The 21,407-nt window shown below is 41.7% G+C and overlaps 1 protein-coding gene across 1 annotated transcript; it reads left to right on the plus strand.

Annotated features, from left to right (window-relative positions):
- The first annotated feature begins 9,522 nt into the window (after positions 1-9,522).
- LOC138906646 (uncharacterized) lies at positions 9,523-10,911 on the plus strand. Its single transcript, XM_070195968.1, has 2 exons — positions 9,523-10,089; positions 10,861-10,911. Exons 1-2 carry the CDS (start codon positions 9,523-9,525, stop codon positions 10,909-10,911), a joined length of 618 nt encoding a protein of 205 aa, XP_070052069.1.
- The last annotated feature ends 10,496 nt before the right edge of the window (positions 10,912-21,407 follow it).

Genomic DNA, 21,407 nt, shown 5'->3' on the forward strand with positions numbered 1-21,407 from the left:
TGTTGGAAATTCTGGCCCAAAATCGAGGCCGAGGATCGAGACCGAGGATCGAGGCTGAAGATCGAGACCGAGAACCGAGGGCTGCCTGGGCAGAATTATATAAGAGGGCATTCGTCCCATTCGCCATTTTTAACAAATTGGAGCTTGAACAGAGGCGATTGTTGATAGATTTTCAAGGAAAAGACATTGGGGTAAGTGATTCTAACTTGGATTTGGTCTATAAACATAAATATATCATTGTTCTCATCATTTAATTAGTGTTTTGAGATGGAAATTTGGGTAATTTTTAGAAATCTTAAACAAACGAATTTTTGAGATTTCGGTATCGATTCGGAGTCAGATTTGAGTGAAACTGGTATGGTTGGACTCGTAATTTAATGGGTTGTCGAATTTCGTAACTTTCGCCGGATTTCGAGACTTGGGCCCCACGGACGAATTTTTAATTAATTTCGGGATTTTTATTAAAAATGTAGTATTTTCTTTTAGAATTGATTCGTATAATTTTTAGTAATTGTATCGAATTATTCTGGCTAGATTCGAGCCAGACAGAGTTGGATAATCGTGGAAAAGGCCTTCTAGTGGATTAAATTAGAGCAAGACGAGGTAAGTCTCTTGTCTAATCTTGTGGGGGAAATTACCTCATAGGTGATTAAAATTAAATAATTGTTGCTAATTGTGGGGACTACGTACGTACGAGGTGACGAGAGTCCGTGCGTAGTTACTATTAATGCTAAAGTCCGGGTAGTTTAGGACTCAAAGCATGAATTAATTGTGTAAATTGTATTCTTTATTTAATTAATATTATTTGACATATATATACATATATATTGTGAATTGTAAGATAAAAATATTAGAGGATGGAAATCTCATATACTTGATTTTTTTTGTTCTGTTTAAATTTATTTAATTATTAAGAGAAATTGTTCTTCCTCCTGAATTTATCTTATAACAAATATACTCTCATTCCGGAGGTACATAAGATAATGTCCTCCTTTCTTGTGGAGCGGGCCGAACGCCTCAGCAGGATAGATGCATCTATGGATCATGCCGCACATCCCTCAGCAGTGTACACAATATTCTGGATCGGGCCGAACGACCTCGGCAGAAATCGTGCTTAATAATAATAATAATAATTACACGATACTTTGACGGTTTATTGCAGCTTGTAAAGCTATTTGATAATTTGGAAATTCATTGAAATTGAATTGCAACTTGTAAAGCTATTTGATATATTGGAATTTTATTGAAATTGAAGGATTTAATATATATATATATATATATATATATATATATATATATATATATATACACGGAGAATTGTTGCATTTTGAAGGAATTTAATTATTTCTGCTGGTTAAATAAATTATTGTTATATTCTGGGAATCATGCTGATTTAAATATTCTTGTCTTATTTCAATTATTACTATTGACCCATAGTGAGTGTCAAAGGTGGCCATCTCGTCTCTACTACTTTGAGATTAGGCTTGATACTTACCGGGTTCACGTTGTTTACGTACTCATACTACACTTGTTGCACTTTTTGTGTAGGATCTGAGACAAGTACTAGTGGAGGACCTATCATCACATATCCACGTCATCCCGAAGCATAGTGGTGAACTGCCTTTCTAAGCCGTTCTGCAGCTACCAATATCTCTTCTTATATTTACATTTTGTCTATTTCATTTCAGACAGTATTCGGAGTTTTGTATAATCTATTAGATGCTCATGCACTTGTGACACCTTGTCTTGGTACACACATTGGTAGAATTTGGTATTTTATTATTTTTTTGGATTAAAAGTTAAACCAATGTACCTTTGATTTATCAATTGGCTTGCCTAGCTGTAGTGTTGGGTGCCATCACGACCTATAGGTGAAATTGGGTCGTGACACCTCGGGAGTGCCCTTGTTGATATTTCTTTATGGCTGCACTGTCTTTGGTTATTTTTCGTATTTTCCTTAAAGTTGTAAATTTATGTTTTCCTTCCGCGAGGTGTTAATAACTCTTATTCTGTGTAGTTAAATTGTGACATATTACTTACTTGATTTATCCCCATTGTCATTATTGTTATTATATTTATAACTTTTTTTCATGTCTTTTATTATTTCAGTAGGGTCTGGCCTGACCTCGTCACTACACTACCGAGGTTAGGCTTGACACTTACTGGGTACCGCTGTGGTGTACTCATACTACGCTTCTGTATATCTTTTTGTGTAGATCCAGGTAAATCTTATCAGACCAGGCATCAGTGAATTAGCCGTACGAGGAGACTTCGAGGTATATCTGCCAGCGTTCGCAGACTCCGGAGTCCCCTTCTATCCTTATTATGTCGCTTCCTTATTTTCTTTAGACTCTGATATATAGAGATATTGAGGATAAATTCTTAGAAGCTTGTGACTTATTTCTACCGTGTTTTGGGAGTTGTAATTATGTGAATTTGCAGATTTATTTATTTCAGATTTTTATTGTTATTCCGCATTGATAGGCTTACTTAGTCTTAGAGACTAGGTGCCATCACGTTATCCTACGGAGGGAATTTGGGGTCATGACACTTAGTTCTATGCCTCACTAAATTATCATATATTTATTATTTTACTCTTTAAAAATAATTTTATATTTATCATGAAGGAGTAATATTTTAAATGAAGTGTTGATAACATTTATTGAGTATTACTTTTAAGGAGGTATTGATAATATTATTTTAAGAAATTATGATTTTCAATTGTTTGAAAGTTAAGACGTTGTAGTAAATTTATATTTCATAGTAACTTTTAACAGTATTGCATTATTTATGCTTGTAAAATATGCTAGATGTTTTATTTTATAAGAGTTTCTTAAATTCTTTTTAGTTTTCATGAACTTTTAATGTATCTTTTATATCTTTTTTGTTATAATGTTATATTATTAATTCATATATTTAAAAACTTAAAGATCCATGGAGCTTACACCCCATGTCTCGAGGCTTTCGCCTCGCCCCGTATTAAGTAAAACGCCTCGCCTCACGCCCTCGCTTTTTAAAACACTGGTTTAGATTTGGAAGCATGTGGATTAGTCACCCAACTTTGAGGAAATAGGCCTTCATGACTTTTTACAATGTTGAAATTAAAAAAATATCTTTTTAGATATATTATGTGTAAAAGCAAATCTTTTATTTGTAAAAAAAAAGATGAGGTCATAAAACTAAAAGCAAGTTTGTAACGGGCCACAAAACCATTTGACCCCAACTTTAAAAAATTTAGTCAGTAATGTCAGAACCTAACTAATACTATAGCCAATTGCGAGGGATTTGCAGCCGTACCCTATATTTGTGCCACCTTTTAACATTTACCCTATTTTTAAAAATTAATTATTTGATAGCCAGCTGACAAAAAATCCGTAATAATACGTCAATTATACCCCTGACAAAAGATATAAAAGATGAATCACACATTAATCACTTTACAGTTCTCCACCATCACTCCGTCCCTCCTCAGATCTCTTCTCACATCTGCCATAATCACGATCTCTGTCATAACCAGAAAGTTGAACCAGATTCAAATTTCAAATTCAAAATTATAAAATACATTGTAAGTATTGCAATTCATCTTTAGAATTAAAATTAGTTTTTGAAACTGATTGATCTTCACGATATATGTTTCTGCAATTATTTTCGTAATTCATCATGCTTTTTAAGTTTTAATTCTATCAACGCATATAGATTTTTTCACTTATGCTAATTTAATCACACTTGTATGAAGTTGTTTGACGGATGAAACATGAAGTTTTCACTTATAGATCTTCAAAAATTTTGCATGAAAGATATAGAATAAAGTTGTTTCACGTTGAATTCAAAAGTTTTAATCAAATACAAGCTAAAATTTCATGCTACTGTAGCATGAAGATTTTTCACGTTAAACCTAATTTAGCATGAAGTTGTTTCATGTTGAAGCTAAAAATTTATGATAATGGATGCTGAAGTTAATTAGTTCATTTGCTAAAATTTCATACCAACAATGTTGAAGTATTGTAGTATTATGGAAAACATTACAGTTTTTGTCATGAGCTTTTTCCGAAACTTCAGCAGAGAAATGTTGAAGTTGTTTAGTTCATTCGCTAAAACTTTAAGAAACGTGCTGAGGTTTTTGTCCTGCAATATGTAATTTTCTAATGAATTTTATTTAATGCATGCTGAAGTTATTTAGTTCATTTGTTAAAATTTCATACCAAAATATGTTGCGGTTATTTGGTTCATTAAATAGTTTTGTCATGAGCTTTTTCCGAAACTTCAGTGGAGAAATGCTGAAGTTGTTTAGTTCATTTGCTAAAACTTCAGGACGAACATGCTGAAGTTTTTGTCCTGCAGTATATAATTTTCTAATGAATTTTATTTAATGCATGCTAAAGTTATTTAGTTCATTTGCTAAAATATCATACCAAAATATGTTGAGGTTATTTAGTTCATTCAACAGTTTTGTCATGAACTTTTTCCGAAACTTCAGCGGAAAAATGTTGAAATTGTTTAGTTCATTTGCTAAAACTTCAGGACGAACGTGCTGAAGTTTTTGTCCTGCAATATGTAATTTTCTACTGAATTTTATTTAATGCATGGTGAAATTATTTAGTTCATTTGCTAAAATTTCATACCAAAAATACGCTGAAATTATTTAGTTCAGTCAACAGTTTTGTCATGAGTTTTTTTCGAAACTTCATCGGACATTTGCTGAAGTTATTTTGTTCATTTTTTTAATACTTGATACTAAACATGCTGAAGTTTTCATTCTGCAGGATAAGTTCGATTTGCCTTGTTATTACAAAATAAAAATTTCAGCCAAAACATGCTGTAGTTTTTACAAATACAGAACACAAATTCAACTCCAATAATGCTTAAGTTCATCAAAAATATAACAAAAACTGCAAACAAAACATACTTTACTTATACAAAACAGAAAACAAAACTTCAGCACCTAGAATTAAGTTATCTTTGAAGTATTATAAACTTTACACTTTAATAGCAACATCTATTTAACTCTCAAAATTTTTAAAAATTTCAACGTCTCCAAAAATCACTGAAGAATATATAGAATTATCATCAAAAACACAAACACGGTTTCAAAAAACCTAAAAAATACAATAGTAAAAGTAAAACCTACAAAACTAATGCACAAATCAAAGTAAACCCTAGGAAACTATTTTACCACAAATAATAAAAAAAAAAGAAACGATTCAACTAAGATTGACTATAAAAAAAAACCTAGAAATTAAATCATAAAACTAATACTAAAATAAAACCCCATACAAAGTTAATGCAATGCACAAAAGCAACCATTAAAATCGTACCAGTGATTATACGTAATGTTGTTGGGGAACAAACAGTTGCAAAATCAAGAAGAATGCAATGACGAAACTGTAACGACCCGGCCGGTCGTTTCGAGAGTTGTAGCCTCTTTCCCCCATTTCTGCTTCTTTTGTGCATTACAGCTGTATTATGTCTTACCGGGTTGGTTGGTTCGGGTCCGGAGTGGTTTTAGAGTGAATTGAGACACTTAGTCTCTTAATTGGAAGCTAAAGTTGGAAAAGTAGACCAGATGTTGACTTGTGGGAAAACAACATCGGATTTAAATTTTTATGGTTCCGTTAGCTCCGTTAGGTGATTTTGGACTTAGGAGCACGTCTGAAATGTGATTTGGAGGTCCGTACTAGAATTAGGCTTGAATTGGCGAAAGTTGGAATTTTGGCGATATTGGCTGGCAGTGAAAATTTTAATATCGGGGTCGGATTAAATTTTCGGAAGTTGGAATAGGTTCGTGGTGTCATTTTTGACTTGTGTGTAAAATTTGAGGTCAATCGGACTTGGTTTGGTAGGTTTCAGCGTCGTTTGTGGAATTTGAAAGTTTAGAAGTTCTTTAGGCTTGAACCCGGGTGTAATTGGTGTTTTGATGTTGTCTTGAGTGATTTGAAGATTCGACTAAGTTTGCATGGGGTTATACGACTTGTTGGTATGATTGGTTGAGGTCCTGGAGGCCTCGGGGTGATTTTGGGTGGTTAACGGCTTGATGAGAGTTGAAGAATTGCAATTGAAGCTGCTGCTACTAGTGTAACAGTACCTGCGAAGTGAGAACTGCAGGTGCGAGCCCGCAGAAGCGAAGGAGGAGCCGCAGATGCGGCTAAGTAGGACCTGGGCAGAGGACGCAGGTGCGATGGCATTCCTGCACCTGCGATGGTCGCAGAAGCAGATTTAGGGGCGCAAGTGCGAGTTTGGACCGCAGGTGCGATGTAGTTCCCGCACCCGTGAAGAGCGCAGATGCGGTCACTTGATCATAGGAGCAGAGGCAGTGTTTAGGTATTTTTCCACAAAACCGGGGCTTTGCCCGCAGATGCGGCTCCGCAGGTGCGAAAATGGAGCCACAGGTGTGAGAAGTCTTGGCAGAACCTATAAATAGAACACTTCGAGATTTTTCACTATTTTCATCATGTTTGAGCTCGGATTTTGGGGATTTTGAGAGAGATTTCGGAGTAATCACTGAGGTAAGTTCTTTGTTCCTGTTTATCTTAAATAATGGTGTTTCCCCACTGATTGTACACCTAGTTGGTGAGTGTTTGAGGTAAGATTTGGGAGATTAGGGCTTGGGAATTGGAGAGTGAATTTTGGGGTTTTGGAGGGGCAATTGAGGTCGGATTTGAATAAATTTGGTATGGTTACACTCGTGAGTGTATGGGCTTTCGGGTTTTATGACTTTCGTCGGGTTTTGAGACGTGGGCCCGGGGGCCCGGGTTGAGCCAATTTCGGATTTTAGACTGTATTTTAGTAGTTTTCTTGTGGAATTGATCCTTTTAGCCAATATTGATTATATCGTACTGTTTGTAGCTAAGATTCAGAGAATTTGGAGGCCTATTCAAGAGGCAAAAGCATTTCTGCATGGTTGTGGTAAGTAACAATCTTAAATCTGATTTTGAGGGTATGAAACCCCGAGAATTGGTATGATGTGAATATTTGGAGGTGACGCACATACTAGGTGACAGGCTTGTGAGTGTGCACCGTGAGGGATTGTGACTTGGTCCGTCCTGTGAGCTTGTAAAGTTGAATAGCCATTGTTATTACTTGTTTTTCTTTGTCCTTGAGCAATTGACTGTCTTTCGTATTAGAAACCATGCTTAGGCCATATGATATCACTGTTGGTACCCGCAGCGGTTGAATACTTGTTGAATTGACTGCTAATTGCTGTCTTGTACTCAGTCACAGTCTTACTTGTGTGTTATATCTCCGCTCCCTCTCACTTATTGTTGATACTTGTTGTATTCTCTGTTTGGGCTAATTATTATGATATTCTGTGAGCTCGAGGTGCTGGAGAGGTTAGTGACTAAGATAGGGCCTGAGTGCCGAGCTGCGAGCTGCGAGCTGTGAGCTGTGAGGTATATTGGATTGGGTTGCATGCCGCAATAATATTGGATCGGGTTGCACGCCGCAATAAGCCTTCGGGCTATATATATATATATATATATATATATTATTTATTTATTATTGGATCAAGTTGCACGCCGCAATAATATTGGATTAGGTTGCAAGATGCAACAATATTGGATCGAGCTGCGCGCCGCAGCAATATACCGCTTGGACTGAAGGAGCCCCTCTGGAGTCTGTACACCCCCAGTGAGCGCAGGTACTTATTGAGAGTGTGTATTGAGGGCTGAGAACCAAGAGTATGAGCTGTTGAGATGAGTTGAGTAACTGCTACCTTGAGAGGCTGTACTTGCTTTCATTTATTGTTGCACTTAGTTGTTATCTATTGTTGTGAAATTTTTGGAAGATTCATATCTATTTTACTTGAGCTCGAACTGATTTGACTTACACCATTGGATTTGAAAGCATGTTCACTCTTTACTAAAAACTTTTGAAATGAACTGTATTTTTATAGCTCGTCACTGCTTCTCAGTTCCTTATTTAATTCTGTTACTTGCTGAGTTAGTTGTGCTCATGCTACACTCTGCACTTCATGTGCAGATCCAGGTATGTACGGTTCTGGCGGTCGCTGTGTTCGTGCGCAGGCTGATTACTGGAGACTTACGAGATAGCTGCTGGCATCCGCAGTCCATGTTTCTCCTTTCGTATTATCTTTTCTCTCTTGTATTGGAATTTGGTATAGACTGTAGTAGACTCTGTTTCTAGATTGGTTGTCAGATGCTCATGACTTAGTGACACTCTGATGTCGGGCTATTTTTCTGCACTTATGTTTTATTCGGGTTTTACCCCCGCTTTTATGAAAAACTCATATTATTTTAATGTCTTAATTCATTTCTGTTAAATTTTGAAAGTGTTTTGGAAAGGTCGGTTTGCCTAGTATCATGATAGGTGCCATCACAACGGGTTAGGTTTTGGGTCGTGACAAGATAGTATCAAAGCCTAGGTTACATAGGTCTCACGAGTCATGAGCAGGTTTAGTAAAGTCTTGTGGATCGGTACGGAGACGTCTGTACTTATCTTCGAGAGGCTGCAGAACCCTTAGGAAACTCCACCTTCTTGAATTCTTGTCGTGTGAATTTGTTGATTCTAGTAACTAAACATCTGTTGTTTCATTCTCTCATAGATGGTGAGGACTCATACTACCGGGTAGGATTGACAGCCACCGGTACCACCAGCTAGGGCCGTGAGAGGTCGAGGTCGTGGTAGAGGCCACGGTAGGGGCATAGGTGCAGCCCGCACAACCGTTGGGGCAGTACCTGCATATCCACAACTTGCCCCAGATCAGGACCATATTCCAGTTGTTGATGCACCAGCTCAGGCACCACCTGTGCCTATTCTGATTCCAGGCCTTCAGGAGGCCTTAGCTCAGATTCTGACCGCGTGTACCAGTTTTGCTCAGGAGGTCTTTGTTCCGGCCGCAACAGCCACTTCTCAGGCTGGGGGAGGTGCTCAGACTCCCGTTGCCCGCACACCAGAGCAGATGTACAGGGATTCCAGACACCAGGGGCACCACCAGCCCAACTGGTTATAGCTGCTCAGGACTATGTAGTTCCTGCTATGCCTGAGAATGAGCAGCGTAGATTGGAGAGGTTTGGGAGACTCCAGCCTCCATCTTTCAGTGGTGTAGAGGGAGAGGATGCACAGGGTTTCTTGGACAAGTGTCAGAGGATACTCCATACAACAGGTATTCTAGAGACCAGTGGGGTCTCGTTCACTACCTTTCAGTTCTCTGGGGCTACATTCAGTTGGTGGAAGGCTTACGAGAGGCGTAGGCCGGTCGGTGCAGCGCCCATTACCTGGCAACAGTTCTCCATTATCTTTTTGGAGAAGTTCGTGCCTCAGTCCTGCAGAGAGGAGCTGCGCAGATAGTTTGAGCAGCTTCGTCAGGGTGATATGTCTGTGACGCAGTATGAGATGCGATTCTCAGAGTTGGCCCGTCATGCTATCTGGTTGGTTCCCACAGATAGGGAGAGGATCAGGAGGTTTATAGTTGGCCTCACTTATCAGTTATGATTGCTTATGACCAGAGAGAGAGTGTCTGGTGCTACTTTTGATGTGGTTGTCGACATTGCTCATCAGATTAAGATGGTTCGCAGTCAGGAGAGGGTTGAGAGGGAGGCCAAGAGGCCTCATGGACAAGGAGGATTTAGCGGTGCTCCTTCTAGGGGTCAGTTCCATCACGGTAGAGGCTGTCCTTTCAGACATGCTCAGACGGCTCGTCCAGGTCACCGTGGTGCATTATCTGGCCATGGTTCTCACAGTTATCAGCAAGTCCATTCATCTCTCGGTGCCCTCCCAGCACAGAGTTCGTCCCGTGCTCCATCAGGTCAGGGTTCGTATATGCCAGGTCCTTCTACCAGTTATCCCGGCACTTGGGGCTCCCTTCAATCCCCAACACCAGCACCGGGGAGTTGTTATGAGTGTGGGGAGTTTGGTCACATGAGAAGAGAGTATCCCCGTATAGTGGGAGGTCCTGCTCCACAGATTAGCCAGTCTATGTCATCAGCACCAGCCCCTCCTCCACCCGCTCAGCCAGCCTCGGGTGGAGCCCAGTCAGCTAGGAGTCATCCGAGAGGGGGAGACAGATCAGGGGGTGGCCATGCCCATTTCTATGCTCTTCCTGCCAGACCAGATGCCATTGCTTCAGATGCTGTGATTACAAGTCTTGTCTCAGTTTGCCATAGAGATGCCTCTGTATTATTTGACGCTGGTTCCACTTATTCATATGTTTCCTCGTATTTTGCTCATTTTCTGGATATGCCCCGTGAGTCTTTAGTTTTATCTATTTATGTATCTACTCCTGTGGGTGATACTATTATTGTAGACCGCATATATCGGTCATGTGTGGTGACTATTGGGTGTCTAGAGAGCAGAGTGGATCTTTTGATGCTCAGTATGGTCGATTTTTGATGTGATATTAGGTATGGATTGGTTGTCTCCATGTCATTCTGTTCTAGATTTTCATGCTAAGACTGTGACGTTAGCAATGCCGGGGTTGACGAGAGTTGAGTGGAGTGGTTCTATAGACTATGTTCCCAGTAGAGTGATTTCATACTTGAAGGCTCAATGGATGGTTGTGAAGGGTTGTCTATCCTATTTGGCTTTTGTGAGGGATGTTAGTGCAGAGACTCCTGCCATTGCTTCTGTTCCGGTGGTGCATGATTTTCTGGATGTGTTTCTTGCAGACCTACCGGGCATGCCATTTGACAGGGATATTGACTTCGATACTGATTTGGTGCCGGGCACTCATCCCATTTCTATTCCACCGTATCGTATGGCACCAGTGGAGTTGAAGGAGTTGAAGGGACAACTTTAGGAACTCCTTGATACGGGGTTTATTCGGCCTAGCGTGTCACCTTGGGGTGCACCGATTCTATTTGTAAAAAAGAAAGATGGTTCTATGAGGTTGTGCATTTACTACAGGCAGTTGAACAAGGTCACATTCAAGAACAAGTATCCTTTGCCACGTATTGATGATCTATTTGACCAGCTTCAGAGGGCGAGGGTGTTCTCCAAGATTGATTTGAGGTCAGGGTATCACCAGCTGAAGATTCGGGTTCGGATATTCTTAAGATAGCTTTCAGGACCCGATATGGCCATTATGAGTTCCTTGTGATGTCTTTTGGGCTGACTAACGCCTCAGCAACGTTCATGCATTTGATGAACAGTGTGTTTCAGCCTTATTTGGACTCGTTTGTTATTGTATTCAATGATGATATCCTAGTGTACTCCCGTAGCCATGAGGAACTTGCACAACATTTGAGGATTGTGTTACAGAGGTTGAGAGAGGAGAAGCTTTATGCAAAGTTCTCCAAGTATGAGTTTTGGCTTGGTTCAGTGGCGTTCTTGGGGTACGTGGTGTCCAGCGGGGGTATTCAGGTGGATCCGAAGAAGATAGAGGCGGTGCAGAGTTGGCCCAAACCGTCCTTAACCACGGAGATTAGGAGCTTTCTTGGTTTGGCGGGCTATTACCGTCATTTTGTGGAGGGTTTTTCATCTATTGCATCGCCCTTGACCAAATTGACCCAAAAGGGTGCTCCATTCAGGTGGTCGGATGAGTGCAAGTAGAACTTTTAGAAGCTCAAGACTGCTTTGATCACGGCTCTAGTTCTAGTTCTACCATCAGCTTCTGGTTCTTACACAGTGTATTGTGATGCCTCGCGGATAGGTATTGGATGTGTTCAGATGCAAGAGGTTAGAGTGATTGCTTATGCTTCGCGCCAGTTGAAGACCCATGAGAAGAACTATCCTGTTCATGATCTTGAGTTAGCAACTATTGTTCATGCCTTGAAGATTTGGTGGCACTATCTGTACGGGGTTCATTGTGAGATTTACACTAATCATCGAAGTTTGCAGCATTTGTTCAAATAGAAGAATCTTAACTTGCGTCAGCGGAGGTGGTTGGAGCTTCTTAAGGACTATGATATCACCATTTTGCACCATCCCGGGAAAGCCAATGTGGTGGCCGATGCCTTGAGTCACCGGGCGAAGAGTTTGGGGAGTTTAGCATATCTTCCAGCAGCAGAGAGACCCTTGGCATTGGATGTTCAGGCCTTAGCTAGCCATCTTGTCAGATTGGATATTTCGGAGCCGAGTCGGGTATTGCCTTGTGTGGTCTCTAGGTCTTCTCTTTATGATGGTATCAGGGAGCGTCGGTATGATGACCCTCATCTTCTCATCCTCCAGGACCGGGTTCGGCGAGGTGATGCTAGAGATGTGACTATTGGTGATGATGGTGTGTTGAGGATGCAGGGCCGGATATGTGTGCCCAATGTAGATGGGTTTCAGGAGTTGATTCTTGAGGAGGCCCACAACTCGCGGTATTCCATTCATCTGGGTGTCGCGAAGATGTACCGAGATTTGAGATAGCACTATTATTGGAGGAGGATGAAGAAGGATATAATTGGGTTTGTGGCTCGGTGTCTCAACAGTCAGTAGGTTAAGTATGAGCATTAGAGACCGGGTGGCTTGCTTCAGAGGTTAGAGATCCCAGAGTGGAAGTGGGAGTGGATCACCATGGATTTCGTAGTTGGGCTCCCACAGACTTCGAGGAAGTTCGATGCTATTTGGGTGATTGGGGATCAGGTGACCAAGTCTGCGCACTTCATTCCAGTTGGTACTACTTATTCTTCAGAGCGGTTGGTGAGATTTACATACGAGAGATTGTTCGCCTTCATGGTGTCCTAGTTTCCATCATTTCAGATAGAGGCACACAATTTACACCGCAGTTTTGGAGGGCTGTGTAGCGAGAGTTGGGTACTCAGGCAGGCGGACAGTCTGAGTGCACTATCCAGATATTGGAGGACATAGTACGCGCTTGTGTCATTCATTTTGGGGGTTCATGGGACCAGTTTCTGCCGCTCGTGGAGTTTGAATATAACAACAGTTATCAGTCGAGCATTCAAATGGCTCCGTACGAGGATTTATATGGGAGGTGGTGTAAATCTCCGGTGGATTGGTTTGAGCCGGGTGAGGCTAGGCTCATGGGTACAAACTAGGTCCAGGATGCATTAGGCAAGGTGAAATTGATTCAGGAGCGGCTTCGCATGGCACAATCTAGGCAGAAGAGCTATGCTGACAGGAAGGTCCGTGATGTGTCTTTCATAGTCGGGGAGAAGGTTCTGCTGAAGGTATTACCCATGAAGGGTGTTATGAGGTTTGGGAAGAGGGGCACGTTGAGCCCTCGGTTCATTGGGACTTTTGAGGTACTTATGAGGACCAGGGAGGTAGCTTACAAGCTTGCCTTGCCACCTAACTTGTCGAGTGTGCATCTAATATTTCATGTTTCTATGCTTCGGAAGTATACCGGCGATCTGTCCCATGTTTTGGATTTTAGCACGGTTCAGTTGGATGGTGATATGACTTATGATGTTGAGCCGGTGGCCATTTTGGACCGGCAGGGTTGGAAGTTGAGGTCAAAGGATATAACTTTAGTGAATGTGTAGTAGAGAGGTCAGCCTGTGGAGGAGGCCACTTGGGAGACCGAGCGAGAGATGCGGAGGAGATATCCATACCTATATGAGACTCCAGGTACATTTCTAGACCCGTTCGAGGACGAACGTTTGTTTAAGAGGGGAGGATGTAACGACTCGGCCGGTCGTTTCGAGAGTTATAGCCCCATTTCTCCCATTTCTGATTCTTTTGTTCTTTACAACTATATTATGTCTTACCGGGTTGGTTGGTTTGGGTCCGGAGTGGTTTTGGAGTAAATTGAGACACTTAGTCTCTTAATTGGAAGCTTAAGTTGGAAAAGTCGACCGGATGTCGACCTGTGGGAAAACAACCTCGGATTTGAATTTTTATGGTTCTGTTAGCTCTGTTAGGTAATTTTGGACTTAGGAGCACGTCCGGAATATGATTTGGAGGTCCATAGTAGAATTAGGCTTGAATTGGCGAAAGCTGGAATTTTGGCAATTTTGGCCGGCAATGGAAATTTTGATATCGGGGTCATATTGGTTTTTCGGAAGTTAGAATAGGTTCGTGGTGTCATTTGTGACTTGTGTGTAAAATTTGAGGTCAATCGGACATGGTTTGGTAGGTTTCGACGTCGTTTGTGGAATTTGAAAGTTTAGAAGTTCTTTAGGCTTGAATCCGGGTGTAATTGGTGTTTTGATGTTGTGTTGAGTGATTCGAAGGTTCGACTAAGTTCGCATGGGGTTATATGACTTGTTGGTATGATTGGTTGAGGTCCCGGAGGCCTCGGGGTGATTTTGGGTGGTTAACGGCTTGATGGGAGTTGAAGAATTGCAATTGAAGCTGCTGCTACTGGTGTAACCGCACCTGTGAAGTGGGAACCGCAGGTGCGAGCCCGTAGAAGCGAAGGAGGAGCCGCAGATGCGGCTAAGGAGGACCTGGGCAGAGGACGCAGGTGCGATGGCATTCCTACACTTGCGATGGTCGCAGAAGCGGATTTAGGGGCGCAGGTGCGAGTTTGGACCGCAGGTGCGATGTAGTTCCCGCACCCGCAAAGAGCGCAGATGCGGTCACTTGATCGCAGGAGCAGAGGCAGTGTTTAGGGATTTTTACGCAAAAGTGGGGCTTTGCCCGCAGATGCGAAAATGGAGCCAGAAGTGCGAGAAGTCTGGGCAGAACCTATAAATAGAACACTTCGAGATTTTTCACCTATAAATCAAAAACGCGAAGAAGGTGAGAGAAATAGAGACAAAAGACAATATACTTGGAGAGAAAGTAGTCTTTTACTAAAGAAGGTCAAAATCATCTTTTTAAAATACTTTTAACAAAAAAACGGGTACAGATGCAAACAGAAAAACAAAGCGGGTATAGGTTAAAAAGGGGCGACCAAATAGGGCGCCCCAAGCAATTTTTACGCCAATTGCTACCAACAAGAACAATGTTACTTTTAGTACTAACAACTTTTTGAAAAAGATATAAGATTCTGGCAAGACTAGACGACATTCAACGATCTCCTCGCTATCACACTAGCCAGTTTCTTCTTGATCTTGAACAAAAATACTTTAAGATTAAAATATTTCCTAAAGGAAGAGGATGAATTTTTGAAAATTAAATCTAGGATTCGATGGTTAAATGAGGGATATGTAAATACTAAATTCTTTCATGCGGCAACAACACAAAGAAGGAAGAAAGGATAGTTAGCATCAAAGACATCGCACCTGACCCTTGATCAAACTAAAGATTTTGACATAGTCCAAAGTTATCTTACTAACCTATATACAACAGAAAATCCAAAATTTATTCAAATCATGTTAAGATTTAGGGTTTGGATTACAGAGTTCTTTTGTCGTGAATTTTGGAGGCACTCTTAGTGAGAGAGTTCGTAGAGAGAGAGCTGGTACTCATGAATTATATACATTCAATAGGAATTGGAATGTAAAACTTCATTCAAGTAATTTTCATTAGGACACATTGTCCTTGAGTTTTCACTTGCAGCACTTTGAGTTTCATGTGGCTATTTTTCATCTACTTTCCTAGAGTTTTAGCTCGTTTGGCCATAAAAAAAGATTCATTTTTTCAAAAAATGTTTTCACTTCTTTTCGAAATATGTGTTTGGCCATGAAACCTATCATGTGTATTCTGAATTTTATCGGGCAATTTTCCTTCGCAAACAAGCATTTGTTTTCCAAACAATTCTCAATTGGTACCTTCATCCAAGCCCTGACTAAGGTGCTGAATAAAAGCTGGAGGCTACTTACTAGTATTGTTTCGGAAAACTTTTGCGACACATAAGACATTTACATTGTATTTGCAGTTCGTAGCTATACTTTCAGTAAATTTACCACTCATAACTATATTTTAAATCTTATAGAAAATCCATGAAATAAGAGATTAATAATTTTGAACTGAAGCAAGATAGCAACAGGCTCTTGTAGCTCAATTGGTTAGAGCGCATACCTAGTTAGCAAAGGTCTTGAGTTCGACTTAGCAAAGGTCTTGATTTTGACTCTCAACAAAAATATTTTATTATTCTGTATTTCTGTATTTCGTCTTAGTTGTATTCGTTGCGCGAACAAATACAGTCGATACATGTTGTATCCTTTGTATATACCACTGTATATAGTCGATACTAGTTGTATCCATTGTATACACCCTTGTGTTTTGCATTCAATATAGTTGATACATATTGTATTCGTTGCACGTATGAATAGAATTGTGCGAATGAATACAATTGATACACGTTGTATTCGTTGCACGACCAAATACAGTTAACACAAGCTGTATTTGTTGCACATTTGCGTACAAGGAATACAAGTTAGTAACAATTGAATAGTATCTACGAATGATAATAGAAAAATTATAATTTCTAGGCTCTAAATTATAGTGGTTTATGAAAATTACTCTATTTTTCCATTGTGAGGTCTTGAATCCAATTGGCAACTCAAGCCAACCTAGGGTAGCGGCAATGGAGAAGAAGCATAGGTCCGCCACCACCACTAATTTTGAAGCCCTAATCGGCGAGTACAGGGAGTTCTTTGACAAGCTGATTAACCTGATTCCACCCAAACATTCTCACAGCAAACCGCAGTACCAAGGCAGCATCTCCAAAGTCGAAAAAGCCTCCTTAAAGTAACAAAACAAAGCATACCTCAAAATCGCCCGTCGCAACCGTCTTGACCTTGATAAGAAATATCAGTTCTCCACCCTCCGACTCCTCATTCACTCCCTTCAGAAAGTGCAAAAAACCAATAAACCTAATAGTAATAATGGTAACCCTAATCCCTCCCGTGTTGCCCGCGAACAACTGATGCAAAGGCTATGCAAAAATATTGAAATGCTCCATGGTAACAACCGAGGTACTGGCAAGAACAACAAACCTAAGAGCCATAGAGTTGAAAAAGATACGAAATCGAAGAATAGAAAGAGGAGTGAATGGCAAGGAAAAAGAGTTTGGAAAAGTCAAAATCGGAGATGATGGTGATGATAATTAGTAAAAGAAGAAGAAGAAGAAGAAGAAGAAGAAGAAGAAAAAGAGAAAAGTATCGAAAGCGAAAGAATTAGAAAGAGTGAAGAGGCTGGAAAAGGTAAAGAGGGAGAATCGGAAGGTAGCGGGGAGGGAATTATGGAAGGTAGCAGCAAAGAGGGCAATGTGATTGGAAGTGTATGATAACCCTTCAAAGCTGAAGCAGTGTATGAAGAAGGAGACGAGGAGGAAAGAGAATAGTAGGGAGAAATGGAAAGAAAGAGTTGAGAACAGGGAGAAGTTGAAGGAAGAGTGACAACAGAAGAGAAGGAATAATATTGCTGCCAAAGTCAAGGTGAAGAAGCTGAGAAATATTTCTAAAAGTAAACTGGTCATGTTGCACTCTTTCTTTTACATTTTCTTAGTATTTTATTTCATTGTTAGAATTTGAATGTTGTTTCTTATGGACTTTATTCCACATTGTATCGATAGTGAGGTATCACGGTAACTTACATACGTATGTCAGAGGCATTGAATAGCCCGTGCGACGCCTGCAGTCACCCCTCATTGCAGGCCAGCCTTTCCTTTTCCCGGGTTTTCTAAGCATGATCCTGTGCCTATGGTGGAGCTTGCCTAGAAGGCTCGCTCTAACTGTGCCACCCGTCTGATGTCAAGGCTCTTAGCCTCGACTAATGTGGTGTATTGCCTATGCTGGATCTCTCTATGTGCACACTCGGGGTTGCCTTAGGACATGTCTGTCCCTCGCCTAAAATTGAGCATCACTATCGTGTGCACAATCCAATCCTCAAGCTTGACACTTGCCTCGTGCATCTGCACTCGGCTTGTGTTTCGCCCGAGTAAGGAAACCACTAGTCCTTAGCCTGCGTTATGTGCGTCTTTCGTGCCGTGCCCATACGTAGCCCTCGCGACATACTTCTATCCCGAATAGTGCAGTGTCGCCTCACAACTGCACGTTTAGGCCAACGGACCCTTGCTCGCATAGCTAAGCCCACACTATGCTCACAAGTCGACACATAAAGCCCCTAAGATAGGTGCTTCAAGTATCCAATCGGCTCGGAGGTCTCGATCCATTATTTCGGCAGCCCACGGGGCATACTCGTCCCACACATCGTGCCTCCAGCATCTGTTTGGTGCCCAATGCTAGCCTGAAGGAGTCGTGTCGTCCATAGAGTTCCCAAACTTGTATGGATACCTATAACACTCTTTTGAGTCGTCCAAGCAGGCCCTTGAGGTTCTCCTTCAAGGTCGCTCATTCTGTACGGCTTGGTGGCAGCACGCATGGGGGAGGCAGGTTGAGCTTCAATACCTCTACCTCCTTATGTATGCTTAAAATTAAAAAGCCCAAGGTTCCTGACTAGACATGTCTATGTCAGAGAATGAGAAGGAACTTTTCTCACCGGATCTGAACGAAGTCACAACCCCAGAATACGGGTTGTGACATCCTCCCACACTCATTCTGTCATCGTCCCCAATGACACATCAAAGCCTATGATATCCCGGAGTCTGCCCCCTTAGGTATGTACATCGTGGCTCCCTTAATCCTGTGGGTCGGACTTCCTCGAAGTCCTGCTATAAAAGGAGTCGTGCGCCATGCACTTCTCCCTCAAGTATCTTCCAAGCATGCCTCTGCACTTCACCTCCTTTCGGTGTTCACTTGGACCGTGCCTCCGGAGTCTGCCCCCTCAGGTATGTACATCGCGGCTCCCTTAATCCTATGGGTCGGACTTCCTCGAAGTCCTGCTAAAAAAGGAGTCGTGCCCCATACACTTCTCTCCCAAGTATCTTCCAAGCATGTCTCTGCACATCACATCCTTTCGGTGTTCACTTGGAAAGTGCCTCCGCATTTGCACTCTCTGGTGTCTAACTTTGTGGTGACTCACACTAGTCAACCACACCATGACCCTCACGGCCTTCATGTCCGTCAAAAACTCTTCCCTCAAAGGCAAGCACATCAGCATGCTCTTTGGCGCGACTTTCATAGCTCAACCGCTCCCGCAACCTTTTCACGCCCTTTGACATAGCCCTCATAGCTCAATCGCTACTGCAACCGTTTCCTTGCCCTAATTACCTTTGAAGACTTGCTTGCTTCCGGACTCACAATTTTGCCCCAATGCCTCTGCATAGGCGGATCCTCTCACACTCAATGTGGAGGATACTTCTTAGCGCACTCATCCCACTTGGTATTCGGCGAGCTCTTGGGACGTACTCTTGGGTGAGTACTACATTCTCAAAGTCATAGCATCGCCACATTCACGAACAAAGATCTTTGTTTTCCAACTGTCACTTCCTCAACAAGTACCCAATGTTCCCGGTAGTACGTCTGTACTTGCCCTATAGTCAAGAACTCTCTTAGTTCTTCTAGCACGACTTCCCGGTCTGGTGTGCTTCGCACTTGGCCCCATCTCAGTGGTCTCCGATCATTCAGCGTACCCCTTTCTAAAATGACACATTCAAACTTGGAAATCTGCCCAATTTCGAAACTTCGCTATTTCCTTCGAATCCGTCTCCTCACCTTGGCATTTAAGCACTAGGCCTCGCCATGACAATGGTTTGGCTCCTCTCAATGCCCTCAGGCAGTCCACAAGTCTATCCTGCAAGAAAGACACTCAAGTGATGCGCTGCACGCATCCTTGGCAAGATCTCCGTTGTGATCATGCCCGAAGTTTATAGTCTACGGCTCCCACTCTTTGCAATATGGTTGCTCGACCTGGCAAACATGGCCTTTTCTTGACCACCCGACTCATCGGCATATCACCACATTCAATAGACCTAGACTTTCGAAAGAAACTGGAGTCACCCATTTCTTTATTCGACAAGTAGTATCAGGTTCTCGATCTCTGGTGGCATATGAACATCAATCTCTACTTTGACGTGATCTCCACGCTGACATCCCAAATGCACTCACCATCTCAACTCTTGCCTTGACATCATGATATGGCATAGTATGACCTTAATAAGCTCTTATACCACGTGTCACGGGCCGACTTTCTCACATACATCAGCGACACTAAATAGCCCGTGCGGCACCTGCAGTCACCCCTCACTGCAAGCCAGCCTTTTCCTTTCCCAGGTTTTCCAAGCACAATCCTGTGCATGTGGTGGAGCTTGCCTAGAAGACTCGCTCTAACTGTGCCGTCCGTCTGATGTCAAGGCTCTTGGCCTCAACTAATTATGGCGCATCGCCTCTACTGGACCTCTCTATGCGCACACCCGGGGTTAGCTTAGGACACGTGTGTCCCTCGCCTATAACTGAGCATCGCTCTCGCGGGCACAGTCCAATCCTCAAGATTGACACTCACCTCGTGCATCCACACCCGGCTTGTGCTTCGCTCGAGTAAGGCAACCTTTAGTCCTTATCCTTCGTCATGTGTGTCTTTCGTGCCATGCCCATACATAGCCTTCGTGACATACTTCCATTCCGAATAGTGCAGTGTCTCCCCATAACTGCACATCTAGGCCAACGTACTCTTGCTCGCATAGATGAATCCACACTATGCTCACAAGTCGACACATGAAGCCCCTAATATAGGTGCTTCAAGTATCCAATTGGCACGGAGGTCTCGATCTATCATTTCGGCAGCCCACGGGGCATACTCGTCCCACACATCGAGCCTCCAGCACCCGTTTGGTGCCCAACGCTAGCCCGAAGGCGTTGCGCCGTCCGAAGAGTTCCAAAACTCGTATGGCTACCTATGACACAGTCGTCCAGGCAGGCCCATGAGGTTCTCCCTCAAGGTCGCTCATTTTGTACGGCTTGGTGGCAGCACGCACGGGGGAGGCAGGTTGAGCTTCAATACCTCTACCCCCTTATACATGCTTAAAATTAAAAATCCAAGGTTCCTGAGTAGACATGTCTACATTAGAGAATCAGAATAACCTTTTCTCACCGGATCTAAACGAAGTGACAACACCAGAATGCGGGTTATGATAGAGGTCACACGTTGTGCCACTTTTCATTGGTTTACTAAAGCTTTAATGTGGTTTTTATTTGGTTTATTACGTATAGCTTATATGATTGTAATAACAACAGTATGTTTTATTATTTTGCTTATAAGAAAATGTATGCATCTTTTCCCCATAATAATCATTTTACATGGTAAGAATGCTTGATATATGTTCTTTCAGAGAAATTGTTAGACGGATATATATTATTTAGGAAATATTACCTCCTATAGCAAAGGTATACACCCTATTTATTATAAACGAAAATCATTTTAAAATATTATTTCCTATATTTACCTTTTTATATTTTATAGAAAAATAAGTATTTTATGGCATATACTACTTTTGAGGCATGAAATACGCTATTTATGTTTTTCCTCTTTCTTAGACAACTGGACATACCTATTTTTAAGGGAATGCCGTTACTGTAATGACCAAACCGGTTATTTTAACTTTTAGAACCCCGTTTCCTAAAATAAAACTTCCCGTATGTGCTTTTATTGATTATTGACTTGCGGGGATGGTTGGATCGGGATTTGGAAGCGTTTGGGTTGAAATCGGGACACTTGATTCCTTAAGTTAGCCTTAAAAGGGCAAGTTTGACTTTGGTCAACATTTTGAGAAAACGACC

The sequence above is a fragment of the Nicotiana tomentosiformis genome, chromosome 1, assembly GCF_000390325.3.
Source record: "Nicotiana tomentosiformis chromosome 1, ASM39032v3, whole genome shotgun sequence".
NCBI classification, from domain to species: Eukaryota; Viridiplantae; Streptophyta; class Magnoliopsida; order Solanales; family Solanaceae; genus Nicotiana; species Nicotiana tomentosiformis.

Excerpts from the sequence above, each read along its gene's own strand:
- LOC138906646 (XM_070195968.1), top strand. The coding sequence starts at position 9,523 with ATGGTTCGCAGTCAGGAGAGGGTTGAGAGGGAGGCCAAGAGGCCTCAT. Across the intron at positions 10,090-10,860 it reads ATGCCATTGCTTCAGATGCT|GCAGTTGAACAAGGTCACAT; the intron begins GTGATTACAAGT and ends CATTTACTACAG.